This window comes from Mauremys mutica, chromosome 10 (assembly GCF_020497125.1).
Source record: "Mauremys mutica isolate MM-2020 ecotype Southern chromosome 10, ASM2049712v1, whole genome shotgun sequence".
In the NCBI taxonomy this organism is placed as follows: domain Eukaryota; kingdom Metazoa; phylum Chordata; order Testudines; family Geoemydidae; genus Mauremys; species Mauremys mutica.
The window spans coordinates 83,635,557-83,653,244 of record NC_059081.1 but is presented as its reverse complement, the minus strand read 5'-3'; the positions used below and the strand labels follow the sequence as shown (position 1 = coordinate 83,653,244).

Here is a 17,688-nt window from a genome sequence, read left to right as displayed (position 1 = left end):
TTGGTCGGCCGATCCCCGGACAGAGACGGCACCCAGACTCAAACACTCCACAGGGAGGATGGATAGACACAGAGACAGGACAGTCCTCAGTCCGGACAAAACACAGAAATAATTACCTGACCAGATTCCTGATGTCACATCCCGGGATCCCTACCAGAACAGAGTGGGAACCAACAGGTTTGATGGCATAGACGTCACTGTGATCGTGCAACCTTCTGTTCCGGCGGAGGACCGCTTGGGCCACATGCCCAGGTGCCGGCTGCCACGGTCATTCTGCAAAAACTGTCAGGAATCACACAGCCCCAGTGAAGACGGTTGCCATCTCAGTGGGACCTCCAAATTGTCAAAGTCAGACTCAGGACTCACAATTTGTCAGACCACTCTGTTCTATTAGCAAAGCGCTCTGCCAATACACCCAGATAGCATGTGAGTCCCATGCAAGGCTTAAGCGACTTTATTTATACAGATAAAAAGGGCGCAAACTTAACAAGATAACAAAGGGAACAGAACTGATAAGTTTACCTGGGGCTAGACAGGCACACCTTATTTCCTTACTAACTATTACTGATCTCCTGCTAATGTCCCACCATTAGCTTGTGTGGATCCATTGTTCCATATGTGAAAGTAGAATGAATTATATTGTAAAAATAAGAATGGATTAAAGAAATGTTGTATGTACCTTTAAGCAGAAATAAGAAATGTTGAAATACAGGTGCCAGGAAAAGAAACATTAGGCATAAACAATGGTGCTAATGGCGAAACATTAACAGAAGATGGGTAATAGTTAGTAAGGAAATAAGATATGCATGCCTAGCCCAGGTAAACTTATCTGATTCTGCTTCCTTTGTTAGCTTGTTAAGTTCTCACCCTTTTATCTGTATAAATAAGATAGTTTGTGTCTTGCATGGTGCTCACATTATCTGGGTGTCATTAGCAGAGCGCTGTGCTAATAAAACAGAGTGATCTGACAAACTGTGAGTCCTGAGTCTAACTTTGACACATATCTTAATGTTTCTCTTCCTGACAACTTTATCTCAACATTCCTCATTCCTGCTTAAAGGAACACACAGCATTTCTTTAATCCATTCTACTTTTACAATCTAATTCATTCTAGTTTCACACACTAAATGGATCCACTTATTCATTTCTGTAGATGTATTTTTACTGTCTCAGGGGCTGTTTCTATGTGTAATTTGCACCTGGGAGCAGGGTTGGGTCTCTATCCATGTTACCTTTTCTACTGCTGTTGCAAAGTGTGCGTATTTCATGAGCAGCATGGTAAACTACGAAGATACGGCACTAATGAATTTGATCTGGCAAACACCTGGGAGATTCCCAGCTCTCTACAGTCCCATGCAAGAGTGCCTCAGGCTCAAGCCAAGACATGCAACTTTCCCCTCCCAGGAGTTCTTGGGCACAATCCTGTTTCATTAAGAAATCTCCCAGAATGGGAGCCATGAAACAGGACTAGCAGGATCCCAGCAGCTCAGGGCCCTGGGCAGCCAGCTGGGTCCAGGCTCCCAGGTGGGTGTCCCCAGAGCTGGGCAGAGAGTGATTCTCCCCTCCCTGCTCCACGCTGTGGACCGCCTTTGCCTGAGACTCACACTGGCCTTTGCTGCTGTTTTATCACATGGCAAACTCCTGGGTCCTTGGCTCCAACTCCCGGCCTCTTGTCCGTCTCCCTCAGCCACTCGTGCTGCCCGTGTTTGCCCTCCCATATGAACTCTGCATGGCAAATTATTCTCACCCCCACCTACCCAGCGTTGCCAGCCGCAGGGCCAGACCACATATGGGATGTTCTGGCCCTGCGGCTGCCCTGTGTCCGTGGGAAATGTCACTGGATTCCTCACTGAGCTGGACACACCGATGCTGGAGACGCTGCTGGAGAGACGGAGACGGGCTGCTGCCCATCTGGAAATCTACCCATCGTCTCCAGCTGTGCCTGTCCTCTGGGGCTGCCACCCAGCCAGGGATCCTGGATTCTGCTTCTGAGGCTGATTCTCCCCTACCCCAACTCAACCCCTTGTGGAGGGGCAGGGAAGACCCAAAGATCGAGCTCAGAGGCCATCAGAGCTGCAAGAGCCAAGACACGGATGTACCTGCATTCCCGCTTCTAAAGCTGGATGGGCCGAGACATCAGTGAAAGGGCTGAACATGGGGGAATGAGTGATTCCTGCAGAGAGAGGCAACTCGCCCAGTCTGGGACACTTGGCCTCTCCCCCTCCCAGAGCTCAAGAACCAATGAAATTCCCAGGCTGCTCAGGAAAATGGGATTTGCCAGAAGTTTTATTTGCATCTTATTTGGAGGGAGGGAACAAATAACTGAACAACACTGACAAAATCATTCAATGAGCAATAAAGACTCCACAGACACCCGACTTCCCAGAAATTTCAGACCCCTCCTCTCCCCACTGCCCCACACTGAAACGGGTAAAATGCCTCCCGGGGCGGCAATTTCCAGAATAATCCCAGTGTGCAACAATGTGAACTGAGCCCCTGGTTGAAAACAGGGACCAGGAAACCCAGCTGAACCCTTCGGCCTGCCCCTGACAGAGAGCGCCGGGAAGGGATGAGAGCGGGTCAGAGAACAATGCAATACAGTAATAATAATGTCACGCTCCCGGTGCCTCCGTCCTCCTGAGACACACAGCACACACGTCAACAGTGGAGCCACTTGGCTCCCTAGGGCGTTGGACAACTCTTTATTATCCTCATGAGTCCCCCCATCTCTACAGACGCAGAGAGAAGAGGAGGGGAAGTGGCCGGCACTAGTCGATGTGGAGTTTCATGTGGAATATTAAGGAAGTCTTGGTCTTGTACCTTTCCTCACAGATGGAACATTGATAGGGGCACTCTCCTGTGTGCCTTCTCCGATGGACATTGAAACCAGATTTTTGTCTGAAGCTCTTCCCACAGTCGGGGCAGGCATAGGGTCTCTCACCTGTGTGAATTCTCCGATGGTCAGTAAGGTGATGACTCTGAGTGAAGCTTTGTCCACAGTCGGGGCAGCTATAGGGTTTCTCCCCCGTGTGGACTCTCAGGTGTATAATAAGGTCTGAGGTACAAGCAAAGCTTTCTCCACACTCTGGGCATCCATAGGGTCTCTCACCCGTGTGAATCCTCTGATGTCTAGTTACATGTGCACTCTGAGTGAAGGTTTGTCCACAGTCAGGGCATTTATGGCATTTCTCTCCTGTGTGGATTCTCTGATGTACAATAAGGCCTGACCTCTGACTGAAGCATTTCCCGCAGTCAGGGCACTTATGGGGTCTCTCTCCTGTGTGGGTTCGCTGATGTCTAATAAGGTTTGATTGGTCATTGAATTGTTTCCCACACTCAGGGCAGTGATAGGGGGTCTCTCCTGTGTGAGATCTCTGATGTCTAACAAGGTGTGATCCAGAACTGAAGCGTTTCCTGCACTCGGCACATTCGAACCGCTTCTCCTTAGTGCAGATTCTCGCCTGGATCGTGGCCACATTGGGATCTTTCAAACATCCCTCTAGGTGAGTGGATTCACCCAGTGTCTTCCCTGGGGGGTTTCCCTGCTGCTTCTCTGGCCTACACTGAGTTTCTCTGGCCTGCCCAGGACTCTGTGAATCATCCCCTTCACACCTTCCCAGCAACATCCCCTTTGGTTCCATTCGCTCACGGCCTGCGGGACAAGGATTCTCTTCATTGCTCTCACTCACTGTTTCATCACCTGCTGGGACAGAGAGAGAATCCGGACAGGAGTCAGTGCCTGTGCTGGGGAACAGGAAGGCAGAAAAGGAGAACAGGAAAGTGCGGAAACAAACCAAAAGAATTGCTGGGAACACTGACAAATCAAGAGTTGAATTCTTCCGCCCCCACCCCCAACCCTTTCCATGAAGAAAGAGAAGGGAAAAATCAGCTACCTACATGTACTGTACTTGATGCTTTCAAGATGTTGCACATGTCTATTCCACTTCATGTCTATTCCAATTTAGGGGTGTGAACGCTGAATGCACTGTAATTGGAGAGTTTCTGCAGTGGTACTCACTGGGGTGGCACATGCATCATGCATGCCCTCATGCATCCAGGTGAGGACATGAAGGGCAGAGCTCCCCCTGCACCATCTCAGTTCATTTGCACCAGCATCCTATCATAATGGACTCTGAAGGAGAAGGGAGCAGGGCGGGTGCTGGAATAGACATGTGCAAGACGTCCTGGAAAACAACCAGTACAGGTATGTATTTCTTTTTCTTTGAGCCATTCTGTGCGTCTATTCCACTTCAGGTGACTCCCAAACAGTGTTCTATGGAGGAGGATTTGGAGTCTAGCTGCTTTGCAATTGCTTTTCAGAATTTCCAAAGCTAGCACACTCTCTAGAAGTGACACCATGCTTGGGAACAGTGTGATTTGAAGACCAGGCTGCTGCCTTGCAGTTATCTGGGATTGAAATGTCCTGTAGGAAAGCTGCTGAGGCTCTCACACAGAGTGCTGTCAGCTTGGAAGGAGGTTTTAATTTTGCAAGATCATAACTTGTAGTGAGACGAGAGGTGATCCTCCCAGAAATTCACCCTATGGGAACCTCCTGTCCTCTCATTCTCTCCACACAGGAAACAAAGAATTGTGGCAAAGACTGAAACTGTTTTGCCCTGTCCAGATAAAAGGCAAGGGCCAACAGACGTCCAGCAAATGATGTTTCTCCTGAACCTTTCGTGAACATGGTTTGGGGGAAAAGATGGTTTGATTGAGATGGAAATCAGTAACCGCCTTTGATGAAGAACTGTGGATGAAACCTTAAAGCAACTTTATTCTTATAGAGTACACCAAGGGGTTGGGGGAGTGATATGAAATTCATGCTTGTGGCTTCCAAACCCTTCTAGCAGAATTAACTGCCACTGGAAAGGTGACCTTGGCTGATAAATTAGGCAGGCCACTGGTCTGGTATTAAACCAGAGAGTCTTGCTTGTCTAGAGCATTTCCCCATCCAGTACTCAGACAAAACTGGTTTTGTCCAGTATCAGACATACTGAAGAGCACACCTCTCCACCTCTGCCAGTGTGTCCTTGCATGCTGGTGAGCGTGCGGTGGCCTGTTCTTAAAAATTCTGCCCCCCACGTGCAGTGAGCTCACAAACACCATGCATGAGAAGTCACACTGGTGGGTTGGGGTCATGTCAGCAAGAACAGGCTCATGACATTCTGGGAAGTACCAGAATATCCCGTTTTCTGGGAGTGCATGAGTGGCCACCCTAGGATGAGTACTGAAGAGGACAAAAGCCATAGGCTCAAAGGGAGAACCTGTGGAGGAGATAACACTAATCTCTAATCTCAGGGTAGCTGGCACCGTAACTTGCGAAAAAAGATTAGTTATTTCTTATTGGCAGAGTGTGTCTTCAAAGCACAATTAGCCTGAGTTATAACGTGAATCTTACCCCTTACTCAACTTTCGCCCACACAACTCCCAGAAACACAGTCTGGAGAAGCCAGCCTTGAGGCTGGAGGGATGCCGCATGGGCTGCAGTACAGCTACTGCATGGACCCATATAACACGGGGTTCATCGGCAACATCATTGAGATCTATGTCTAGATCTCCCGTTGTGGTATCTCCACTGAATGCTCTATTTTGTCACCAAAGAATGTAATGGAGAGAATCTAGATCTCCTCTCTAGAACAAGAAGTATGGGGTTCTTCTTCTGAATCTGATAATGAATATGGGCAGTCGGTGGCCATCAGTGGTGCGATACTAGGACTCACCGGAGTACAGCCTTTGGATCTGTGCCTCTTGGCAGTAGGTTTAAATGTTGGTACTGATGGCTTGAGTCCTATAGGAACAATCTGTGTAGAAGAAACCGGTACTGGAGGCTTTGAAGATGCCGAGAATGCCATGGCTGATGGTACTGATCCTACAGATGTTCTAGCCAGTGATGAGGGCATCACCGAGTGTAATAAAGGCTGTACCCTGTGAGCAGTCAGAGTTGGATCTTGTTGCACCAAAGGGGAATCCTGCACCCACAGACAGACATTGCATGACAAATCTCATGACATTGCATGAGCATCAGGTGTCGTGGGTCACAATAATGTTTCTGGCAGTACTGAAGTTGATGCCTTTAATACATTGTCAGAGCCATTCTCAAGAAAACATGCTCTGGTCCTGGAGTCAATGGCTGGATTTCCTGCTCTGATTCACTGTCAGCACTGGGGGGCAGCTAGTCTCTACCTGAGCTCTAACCTTGGTACCTGACAGTTCCCATGAGGACTCTGCTGAGGCTTTTCAGCTCCCAGAGTCCAGTTCTGAAGAAGAAAAGCTCTTTGATTGATAAGTCAAGTCTTGCCATGAGACTGACTTACTGCTCTTACAGGATATGGTGGGAGAAGGGGAACAAAGATCCATAGGAAAACTCCTGGCCCAGGACAAAGTACTGGACTCCAGATGACTGAGGTCTGAGAAGAGATGTACAGCACGCGCCCTATATTTTTGTGTTCTTTTCTTGAAAGATCTACAAATAAAGCATTTGTCTCTAATGTGCCCCTCACCGAGTGTGAGGGCTGTTCAGTGGATGAGACGCCCTGCAAGTGAGACAGTGTTGAACTCTAGGAGACTTTGACATAACCACACCCCCCAGTTCCAGGTAACAGAGCGCCAGACAAAAACAAGAAAAAACAACTTTATAAAATAAGAAAGAACCAAATCTCCAGTGGGAAAAACATGGGTACACAATAAGCTACTAGAATTATTTACAGAAAAAAGTTTCCTTGGAAGAAAAAGGGAACCCGTGAACAACAGCCGATGGAGAGCTCTGACCACCAGCCACTGCGGGTGAGAAGAAGCTGTCTGGGTGCTGGGTGGTGCCACCTTTTATTCCTTTGCCTGGATACATGAAGAAATGCATGGCAAACTGACAGGTACCACTAGGGAAAACTCTCTGGCTATAGGTTACTCAGCTCTTAAACACCTGGAAGGAGAACAGCCAATTTTGCCTCCACATCCCATCTGAAAACTCAGGGGGCAGGGAGCTACTGTCAGGAGTCCGTGAGGGTGCGTGGAAAGCCATGAATTATGTCTGCCAGCAGGACATGACACATGCTAGGACAATCCTGACCTGGGGGCAATGAGTTAGAACCGGAGGAGCACAAGGGGCCTGCATGGGAATCCCAGCACTGTAAGTCAATGACGGACGGTTTCCACATCCGTGTAACCAATTTCTCACCTCTGGGGATGTTTCTCTGGATCTCTCTAGCCTGGGACCCCTGGAGATCAGAGACCCATGGCTCTTCCCCTCTGTCCAACTGGGAGATCACGCTGGGCTTGGGAATTGGAAAACCTGCTCCGGGAAAAGAAACGAAGTGAGAGCTGAGTTTTACCATTGTTCTCAGACAGCTGTTTCCAGATGCGCTGGCTGGGTGGGTGTCTGTAGTGGGGCGGCTGCCCCACTCCAGTAAAGAGGGGTCACAAGCAGCTCTGGAGAGGGCTGCGGCTGGGTAAAGGCTGGGCTGACTGGGGAAGGACCCACAGCTGGGGCCACGCCCCCATCGCGCCACAGCAGGTCCTATAAAAGGGCTGTGAGCCAGGAGCTCAGAAAGACAGTCTCTCTCTAGCTTCTGAGAGAGAAGGGCCTGACTGCCTGGGAGCTGAGGCGGGTACCTGAGGTGGTGCAGTGCTGGGGAAGGGCAGAGGGAGCTGGGGAGCTCCAGCCTGGCAAAAGCCCAGGCTGTGGCCTTGCTAAAAAGGCCAAATAGGTACCAGGGCTGCAGAGGGGCAGCCAGAGATAGGCAAAGGCAGCCGGTCCTAACCCCCCTTGCCGATGAGGAGTGTTTTGCAGACTGCAGTCTGCCCCAGTGAACGGGGGCTGGAGGGTGACTGGCAGTGGCCACTGAGGCAAGGTGGGGATAGAGGGTTGAGGGTTCCCCTGGGTGAGGAGACCCAAATTGTGGGTTACTGCTGGGGGCAAAACCCTGATGTAAAAGGCACCAGGGTCCGGGAGGGACACGGGGGCCAGCGACAGGTGAGACACCGGCCTGCAGGGGGAGCTCCGGGCTGGAAGAGCTAATTCCCGAGGACGACCAGAAGGATGCGCCACAGGGGTGAGTCGTCTCCCCACTACAGTGTCCTTGTATAAACCAAAGGGATGGGAAGTATTCCTGGAGAGCCTTTGGGAGGGCAGGAGCGGATTGGCCTGCTAAACCCAGGGTTATGAGTTCAATCCTTGAGGGGGCCATTTAGGGATTTGGGGATTGGTTCTGCTTTGAGCAGGAGGTTGGACTAGATGATCTCTTGAGGTCCCTTCCAACCCTAATAATCGATGGGTAGGTCCACACTAAGAAGGGGGGGTCGAACTAGGGTACGCAAATTCAGCTACTTGAATAGCGTAGCTGAATTAGAAGTACCCTAGTTCGAACTACTCACCCGTCCAGACGCCGCGGAATCAAAGTCCGCGGCTCCAAGGTCGACTCCGCCACCGCCGTTTGCAGTGGTGGAGTACCGGAGTCGACCGGACCGCGCGGGGAGTTCGAACTATCGCGTCTAGATTAGACGCGATAGTTTGAACTCCGAGAAGTCGAACTTACCGCGTCGACCCAGCAGGTAAGTGTAGACTAAGTCTATGATTCTGGGATCTCCACTGAATGGGGGATTTTATGACTCTGGTACAGCGTCACTGCAAACGCTTTACACCTTCCTAACCCTGCTGAGTCTGGGACTATGGGGCTGATTCCCCTGAAATCTAAGGGATCAGGGAAGAACCCTGAGCAGAAGCTGACTTGGGCATGTCAAAGATGCCAGTTTCTAACACCGAGGGGACAGGGGTCCTTACCCAGCGAGGTCACATTCCTGTAGTTCTCCTGCATGACATCCCTGTACAGGGCTCTCTGACCCGGGTCCAGCAAGGCCCATTCCCCATGGGTGAAATACACAGCCACTTCCTCGAAGGTCACCGGCATCTGTATCAACAACAAGAGTCCCCCACTTACAACCTGCTGTCCCAGCCACAGCCCCCTCCCCCCTCCCCAGCTCAGTCACAGAAAGAGCTGGGAACGTCCACAGAGAGCAGGAACAGTCCTTGGGGAAGATGGGGAGGGGGGTCATTTCTGAAAGATTAGTTTAAAAACATGTGGTTACTGTGATGAAACCACAACTCCAGTAATTTTATTGCAGGTCTCACAATATTTATCTGGGAATTGACACGTGTGGTCTCAGCATTCCTGGCAGTGAAATCACACATGTTCGACATGGCCGGCCACTGCCATGGCTTTTGTGGGAGAGGACAGCCTGATGCCAAGAAGCCCTGACTCAAGATGGCTGCCATTTCCCCACCATTTGACGCGTGGAAGAGAGGCTGCCCCTAGCGAGGAGGCCACCAGCTCCCACTGTTTTCAGGGAGGCTGAAGCCAGACTCTCCTCGGGGGATGTGGCTGGGGCTCTGGGGTTGGCAGACCGTGTATGGAGCTAGAGGTGGGGAGAGGCAGAAGTAGGTGGACGGCATGTGTGTGGGGGGTGAGCTGAGCAGACTGGGAAGGTCACAGGGGACGTGTGTGTGGAGGGATGGGATGCAGAGGAGGGCACATGTTGGGGGTGGCAAACTGAGGAGGGATGAGGGGGACAACAGGGAGTCAGTCCGAGAGGGAAAGAGGATGTGTGAAAACGAATGAAAAGGGAAGTGTGTGGGGGGGGGGGGGGGAAGGAGCTTAACCAATAACAGTGCAGGGTCACTGGGGTGGGGGCAGGCTCAGGGGGTGCAGACCAATGTGCATTGGGGTAGGTGTGACCAAGCAGAAATTTTCTTTTATATTTTTTATGATTCCCATGTGTGTGTCTCAGTTTCCCTCCCTACTTTGCATAGCTACGCAGTCGGTGCAGGAGGGTTAACACTGCTCCCGCAGCACCACAGAAGACATGTCGGGGGGCTGGGAGTGTGGGGGGGGTGGTCACCTCGCTTTCTGGGGTGGAATGACCGGGCCATTAAAGGGCTGGCTGGAAACCGACCCCCAGATCGATGGAGAATCTGAAAGGACAGTGGGAGCCCTAGTGGCTGGGACACTCACCCCTGGCAACCAGCAACCGGGAGGAAGGAGATTCCCCTCTCCTCCCCCATGGCTGGGCTGGGATGCTGAGCAGAGGCCCCAGCTGGAGAACAAAGGGGAAAGGTGCCAGGTGGCAGGGTTAGGTGCTGCCTTCTGGAGAGACATGGAGCTCTCGCTTTGGACTGGCAGAGCCTGTCTACACAGCAAAGGGAAACCCGCTGCTGCCCTGTCCCAGCTGACTTGGGCTCATGGGGCTCTGGCTGAGGGGCTGTTTCATTGCTGTGTAGACTTCCAGCTCTGGGAACCTCCCACCTCACAGGGTCCTACAGCCTGGGCTCCAGCCCAGATGGCTACACAGCAATGGAACAGCCCCACAGCCCGAGTCAGCTGGCACAGGCCAGCTGTGGGTGTCTAGTTGCTATGTAGACACACCCAAAGAGCCAGAGCCAGTAATGGAATCCATCACAGCTTGGCTGGCTGATTGCACTGGCTTGGCCAGGACGGGCTATGGCTTAACCTTAACCAAAGCTTCTCTCTGCTAATCTCAGGGCGTCCCCATGCTGGGTCCCAGCCCACTAATAAACCCTGCTCTGTTTGGAAAGGGCTGCTGGATGTCACTGCAAATCCTGGCTGTGAGATACTCGTCCTGGCAGATTTTGGGTGCCCCTAGGTAAATGACCTGCCTATTGCTCCCTTAATCTGTCCTCCCCAAGGTATAAATTCCCAGGGTCGTTAAGGAAAACACTAAGGACACAATATAACCTGCACATAAAGGAACTGACAGGGGCAGTATTCTTTCCTAAACAAGTGTCCTTTTATTAAAGTAACAATCCTCACTACAGCTAATCTAGAGACAGGAATCAAACAAATCCCCTACTGCAAATTACAAAGCATTGAAACCGCCATACAGTTTACATGATTCTAAGGGAAGCACTTTGCTACAGATGGCCAGTTTGGAACAAATTGCTGACAGCATTTCTTAAATTGCTTTCAAGTTTACATAGTTAGCTTGCAATGGGTAACACAATCGTATGCATTCTTATAAACTCACACACACACTAATCCTATATACTATCCTACACTGTGCCTATTCTCTGCTATAATTAAAAGAATAGCAGGCTTACTTTATAAATCCGTTGGTATCACTTTAAATCACTGTTATAAATACTTCGGTATTTTTCTTTAATCACTATTCCTTTTCAGTTCCTGGTCAGTCAATTCTGCTCCGCTCCGGTTTTTTCTCTCTCTCTGCAGCACCTTTTCTAATATGTTTCCAGTAGCTCTTCCCTGGCTGGCTTCTAATTTGTCCCACTTTCCTGATCGACTCTCTCTTTCTTTCTAATCCAAACCCTCCTGCATGCTGGCTCTCTTCTAGTGTACCTTTCTAGTGTTCGAAGCAATTACTTCATTCGCAGATGCTCAGTATTCACCACTACCTCAGAGCTGTGACTGAGGATCTCTGATTTTAGGACAAGCTGTAAAACTGATATGAGTGAGCTGTAGCCAGTCAGCTGACCAGCTAACAGCTCTCTTCCTCACCCCATACTAGACATGCTCAGTAGCTATCCATTTTGCACATACTCGCTGCTACTCTTTACCAGTCAGAGGTGTGATTCTTTCTGTTCATACACACACATGCACACTCATATCTGTCTCTTTGCTGGGACCCCATCTTAGAAACCCTGGACTTTCTGCCAATTAGCTGAACTTTTCACCCTACCTCAGTACTGAGCATGCTTAAAATCAGCAGCATAGAGTGGAGCCACTCTTGTCTGTTCTGAATAGGGGTGAGGCAGACAAAATGGAGGCTGGAGAATTTCTCTAGTACCAGACTGAGGAGGATGTTGGGACATGGGAGGCGTAGGTTGAGAGGCTGTGACAGGGTCCTGGGGTACAAGCTGGGCTGTGGGACCGCTGAGCCCTCTGTTCCACCAACCTGGGCTGCCTCACGCTGTGATGCTGATGTCTGGCTACAAGCCTCTGCCAGGCACTGCATTTACACAGCCACCCACAGGCAGGGACACACCCAGCTGTGTTGCATGAATGATCTCCCAGCCACTCACGAACCATCAACAGACTCCAGCCAATTCCCCTCAACTCCGCAGTCTTGCACCCCCGAACTGAACCAGCAGCCTGCAAACTCATCACCTAGTTTGCCCCTTCTCCATAGGAAAGGGGAAATGCAACAGCCTTTGGAATCTGAGATTTCCCAAGCACTTTAGACAAACTCACTGGTAAGGATAGAACATTAAAGTAATTTTGTTAACTACTGAGAGAGAGAGATTGTAAGTGATTATAAGTGGCAGGCGTAAATGTCAGAGAGAGTTACCTTAAAGAAATCAAAAGTAAACACGCACTCTAAATCCTAAACTTTACGACTATGTCTACACTACACAGCTTTTACCAACATGGCTGTGTCGCTACAGCCGTGCCACTAAAAGTCGTGCAGTGCAGCCGTTGTTTGTCGGCTCTCCTGTTGACAAAAAACTTCCACCCTCAATGAGCTGTGTTTGCGTTGTTGGCAGGAGAGTGCTCCTGCCGACAACATGCCATTCACACAGGCACTTGTCGTGGCAAAACTTTTGTCTTTCGGGGTAGAGGGTGCGGGGTTAATACCGCTGAAAGACAAAAGTTTTGTCGTTCAGTTGCCAGTGTAGACATAGCCTTAGTCTAGGCAAGAGTTGAATCAAACAGCTTTTCTCACCCTGACAGCTGGTCAAAGTAGGTTACAGCTCCTCAATGCAAAGCCTGGGACCATCTTCTAGCCTGGGGCCGTTGTCTTTCAGACGTGCTTCCAGATGTTGAGATGGGGGGAAGGGGTCAAGTGATATCTTCCAGCTTGCTGGAAAGATATTTGCTGTAATGTGGATTAGTCTCCTCCTATAGTGTATGTGCCTCCTCTGGGCTACTGACCCAGGCGTTGATGAGTCATTAACGTCCTCGGGGTATTGATGGCTACTCCTTTGTTGTAACCGAAAGGCTGGCTGTGGGTGTTCCCAACTTCACAACATATGTCAGTGACGCATACAGCAATACTTCATAACTTCATATGTAACAATAGCACATCCAATCCCACAGGATATTAATGTTCAACAGATTAAGGCTTTTAAAATGAAACCTCACAAGGCAGACTTTGTACAAAACAGTGATCCTACTCTTATCACAGGGGTGAATATGGAGGTTCCAGGGTGCTACCTTGAGATACAGAATGCCACAGAGGCACGCTGGGGAGGGGACAGGCTGCAGACTAAGGAAGGTGCTGGGGATGTGTGTGTGGGGGTGGATGACAGGCACAGTGGGGAGGGGACAGGCGGCAGACTGAGGAGGGTGCTGGGGATGTGAGGGGGTGATGACAGGCACAGTGGGGAGGGGACAGGCGGCAGACTGAGGAGGGTGCTGGGGATGTGAGGGGGTGATGACAGACACAGTGGGGAGGGGACAGGTGGCAGACTGAGGAGGGTGCTGGGGATGTGGGAGGGTGATGACAAGCACAGTGGGGAAGGGACAGGCGGCAGACTGAGGAGGGTGCTGGGGATGTGAGCGGGTGGATGACAGGCACAGTGGGGAGGGGACAAGCAGCAGACTAAAAAGGTGCTGGGGATGTGAGGGGGTGATGACAGGCACAGTGGGGAAGGGACAAGCGGCAGACTGAGTAGGGTGCCGGGGATGTGGGAAGGTGATGACAGGCACAGTGGGAAAGGGACAGGCGGCAGACTGAGGAGGGTGCTGGGGATGTGTGTGCGAGGGTGGATGACAGGCACAGTGGGGAAGGGACAGGCGGCTGACTGAGGAGCGTGCTGGGGATGTGTGTGCAGGGGTGGATGACAGGCACAGTGGGGAGGGGACAGGCGGCAGACTGAGGAGGGTGCTGGAAATGTGAGGGGGTGATGACAAGCACAGAGTGGAGGGGACAGGCGGCAGACTGAGTAAGGTGCTGGGGATGTGGGGGGTGGATGACAGGCACAGTGGGGTGGGGAAAGGTGGCAGACTGAGGAGGGTGCCTGGGATGCGTGTGTGAGGGGTGATGACAGGCACAGTGGTGAGGGGACAGGCCGCTGACTGAGGAGGGTGCTGGGGATGTGTGTGTGTGGGGTGATGACAGGCACAGTGGTGAGGGGACAGGCCGCTGACTGAGGAGGGTGCTGGGGATGTGGGGGGGTGGATGACAGGCACAGTGGGGAGGGGACAGGCAGCAGACTGAGGAGGGTGCCTGGGATGCGTGTGTGGGGTGTGATGACAGGCACAGTGGGGAGGGGACAGGTGGCAGACTGAGGAGGGTGCTGGGGATGTGTGTGTGGGGGGTGATGACAGGCACAGTGGTGAGGGGACAGGCAGCAGACTGAGGAGGGTGCTGGAGATGTGGGGGGGGGTGGATGACAGGCACAGTGGTGAGGGGAAAGGTGGCAGACTGAGGAGGGTGCTGGGGATGTGTGTGTGGGGGGTGATGACAGGCACAGTGGTGAGGGGACAGGCGACAGACTGAGGAGGGTGCTGGGGATGTGTGTGGGGGGGTGATGACAGGTACAGTGGTGAGGGGACAGGCCGCTGACTGAGGAGGGTGCTGGGGATGTGTGTGGGGGGGGTGATGACAGGCAAAGTGGGGAGGGGACAGGCAGCAGACTGAGGAGGGTGCTGGGGATGTGTGTGTGGGGGGGTGATGACAGGCAAAGTGGGGAGGGGACAGGTGGCAGACTGAGGAGGGTGCTGGAGATGTGAGGGGGTGATGACAGGCACACTGGGGAGGGGACAGGTGGCAGAATGTATCTTGTGTCCCCTTCAGAATGACAAATGTATCCTCAACAGATGTATCTTGTAGCCCCCACAAAATGATATATGTATCCTGCATATCCAATTATCCCCTAACAGATGCATGTACAGGTTCTACAGGTCAACCAAATGACGTAGACAAACGTAGGCTAAGTTGTTTGTTTCGGGGTATAAAGGTAAGCCCATCTGGCCATGGAAGGTGTGTCTCTCTTCTGGCACTAGCCGATCAGAGCACCCGCTCAGCTGACCGATCAATAAAGGGTGTGGTACTTGTCTTCCTGTCTCCGTGCCTCCTTGGTGTAATTAGGTAAGCTCCAGGGGGAAACGAGCCCTTTTGGCTAACAGACTGAGGAGGGTGCTGGGGATGTGGGGGGGGTGGATGACAGGCACAGTGGGGTGGGGAAAGGTGGCAGACTGAGGAGGGTGCTGGAGATGTGAGGGGGTGATGACAGGTACAGTGGTGAGGGGACAGGCCGCTGACTGAGGAGGGTGCTGGGGATGTGTGTGGGGGGGGTGATGACAGGCAAAGTGGGGAGGAGACAGGCAGCAGACTGAGGAGGGTGCTGGGGTGTGGGAGGGGGAGTGAGAGGCAAACTGGGGAGGGGACAGGCGGCTGAACAAGGAGGGGGTATTTTATTGCTTAAAAGCTTGTGATGTCTCCCCCCACTTCTGCATGTCCTGCTCCCTCCCCTTTCCACGGCACAGTCAGGCAAAGGCAAAGGCTCCGCCTCTACAACCCCTTGACAATCCCCTACCTGAGCTTGCTTCACAGAATCCATTTCCCTTCCCCTGGGACAAGGTGACAATCTGGAGTGAAACCTGGTTGTTACTCTGCAGCCTGTCAGGGTGAGAAGGGCATTGAAGAGGTTTCAGAAGGGGCTTCAGTTCACCCCGATTCTCCCACCAGGCCCTGCACACTTGGGGCTTGTCTACACTGGCAAGTTACTGCGCTGAACCCACCCCCCCAGCGCAGCGAGTCTCAGCGCAGTAACTCGCCAGTGTAGACAGGATCCCAGCGCTGGAGCTGGTTTTCCTGCGGCGCTGGGAAAGGGGGCGGGGCAGATTCGGGGGGAGGGGCAGGGTCCTTGTGAGAGAGTCTTTGCCCCGTGGGAGGGGCAGGGGGTGCGCTCTGCAGGGGAGAGGGGGCGGGGCAGGGTCTGCGCCTGGGAGGAGTGGGGCGTGGTCTGGGGGGCGGGGTCTGAGTGAGAGAGTCTCGCCCCGCGGGAGGGGCAGGGGGCGGGGTCTGAGTGAGGGAGTGTCGCCCCGCGCGAGGGGCAGGGGGCGGGGTCTGTGGGGGAGGGGCGGGGTCTGAGTGAGAGAGTCTCGCCCCGCGGGAGGGGCAGGGGGCGGGGCGGGGTCTGAGTGAGGGAGTGTCGCCCCGCGCGAGGGGCAGGGGGCGGGGTCTGGGGGGGAGGGGCGGGGTCTGAGTGAGAGAGTCTCGCCCCGCGGGAGGGGCAGGGGGCGGGGCGGGGTCTGAGTGAGGGAGTGTCGCCCCGCGCGAGGGGCAGGGGGCGGGGTCTGTGGGAATCTCCTCGGGCGGGGGGCGGGGTAGGGTCTCTGAGCGAGGCTCTCCAGGCAGGGAGGGGGAAGGGCCGCACTCACCGCTCCGCAAGGGCTCCGCGCCGCGCGCCGCCAGGCCGAGCCCCGCCCCCCCGCCTGGCTCAGGCCTGACAAGCGGAGCGCCGAGCTGCTCGGCCGCCGGCCGACGTCTCTGGCTGCCGCTTGCAGCCCTGAGCGCTCCGGCTCAGGCAGCGCCGCGCCCCCTCGTGGCGAACGCGCCCGCTGCAGGTGCCCCCCCCGCTCAGCTCCCGCCTCCCCCGGGCGGGGGCGTGGTCCATGGTTCAGGCGGAGGAAATGCAGCCGAAGGGCCTGGAGGGGGCAGGGTCGGGCCCCAGCGGGGGGGGAGGGGGGTGCAGCGAGAGGGCGTGGCTGGGGGGCGCCCTTTGGGAGGGGGGAGCGAATTTAGCCGGGATCCCTTCCCCCCCCCCGCGCACCGTGCCCCGTACGAGCCCGCGGAGTCGCTGTGGGAAACGAGGGGGCAGTTTCCATGGCAAAGGCGCGTAGCCCCCCCCCGGCAGCTCTGCTCCGCGCTCCCGGGGCGCCAGCCCGCCGGGAATCAAGGCGGGTGGGGGCGAGTGATGACCCCCAGGGATTCATCCAGCCCGAGCCGGGCACCCGAGCAGGGGCAGAGCCGGGGACGGGAGGGAGCGCAGGAATGGAGGGACTCATTGCCGGCCGGCGCCTTCCCCAATGCGGACTTTTAAAGGGGTTGGGGTCCCAGGTCGGTGTCCGGGTTTCCGCTGGAACATCTGGTCAAAAAGGGACCCTGGGAGCTCTGGCCTTCAGTCTGGTTAGCGGCACAGCAGGGCAGAGGCAGGGTTAGGGTGACCAGATGGGATCAAGATAATATCGGGACATGTGGGGCACCCTGCCGCACCCCAAACCTCTCATCCCCAGCCTCACCCCAGAACCCGCACCCCCAGCTGGAGCCCTCACCCCCACACCCCGACCTCTCATCCCCAGCTCGGAGCCCCCTCCTACACCGCAAATCCCTCATCCCCAGCCCCACCCCAGAACCCGCACCCCCAGCTGGAGCCCTCACCCCCACACCCCGACCTCTCATCCCCCGCTCGGAGCCCCCTCCAACACCGCAAATCCCTCATCCCCAGCCCCAGAACCCGCACCCCCAGCTGGAGCCCTCATCCCCACACCCCGACCTCTCATCCCCAGCTCGGAGCCCCCTCCTACACCGCAAATCCCTCATCCCCAGCCCCACACCACAGTCCTCACTCCCAGACTGAGCCCTCCCCTGCTCCGGCAACTCAACCTCCCCGCCCTGCCCAGCACGGTGAAAATGAGCCAGTGAGTGAGGCTGGGGAGAATGAGTGACAGAGGGAAGGGGGATGGAGTGAGTGGGGGATGAGGCCTTGGAGAAGGG

General features: G+C 53.9%; 1 protein-coding gene across 1 annotated transcript; it reads right to left on the bottom strand.

The window, feature by feature from the left end:
* Positions 1 to 2,268: 2,268 nt before the first annotated feature.
* On the bottom strand, positions 2,269 to 11,994 carry LOC123378592 (zinc finger protein OZF-like). Its single transcript, XM_045032611.1, has 4 exons — positions 11,812 to 11,994; positions 8,777 to 8,903; positions 7,175 to 7,288; positions 2,269 to 3,703 (listed from the first exon to the last, which is right to left on the bottom strand). Exons 1-4 carry the CDS (start codon positions 11,977 to 11,979, stop codon positions 2,769 to 2,771), a joined length of 1,344 nt encoding a protein of 447 aa, XP_044888546.1. The 5' UTR covers positions 11,980 to 11,994; the 3' UTR covers positions 2,269 to 2,768.
* Positions 11,995 to 17,688: the final 5,694 nt, after the last annotated feature.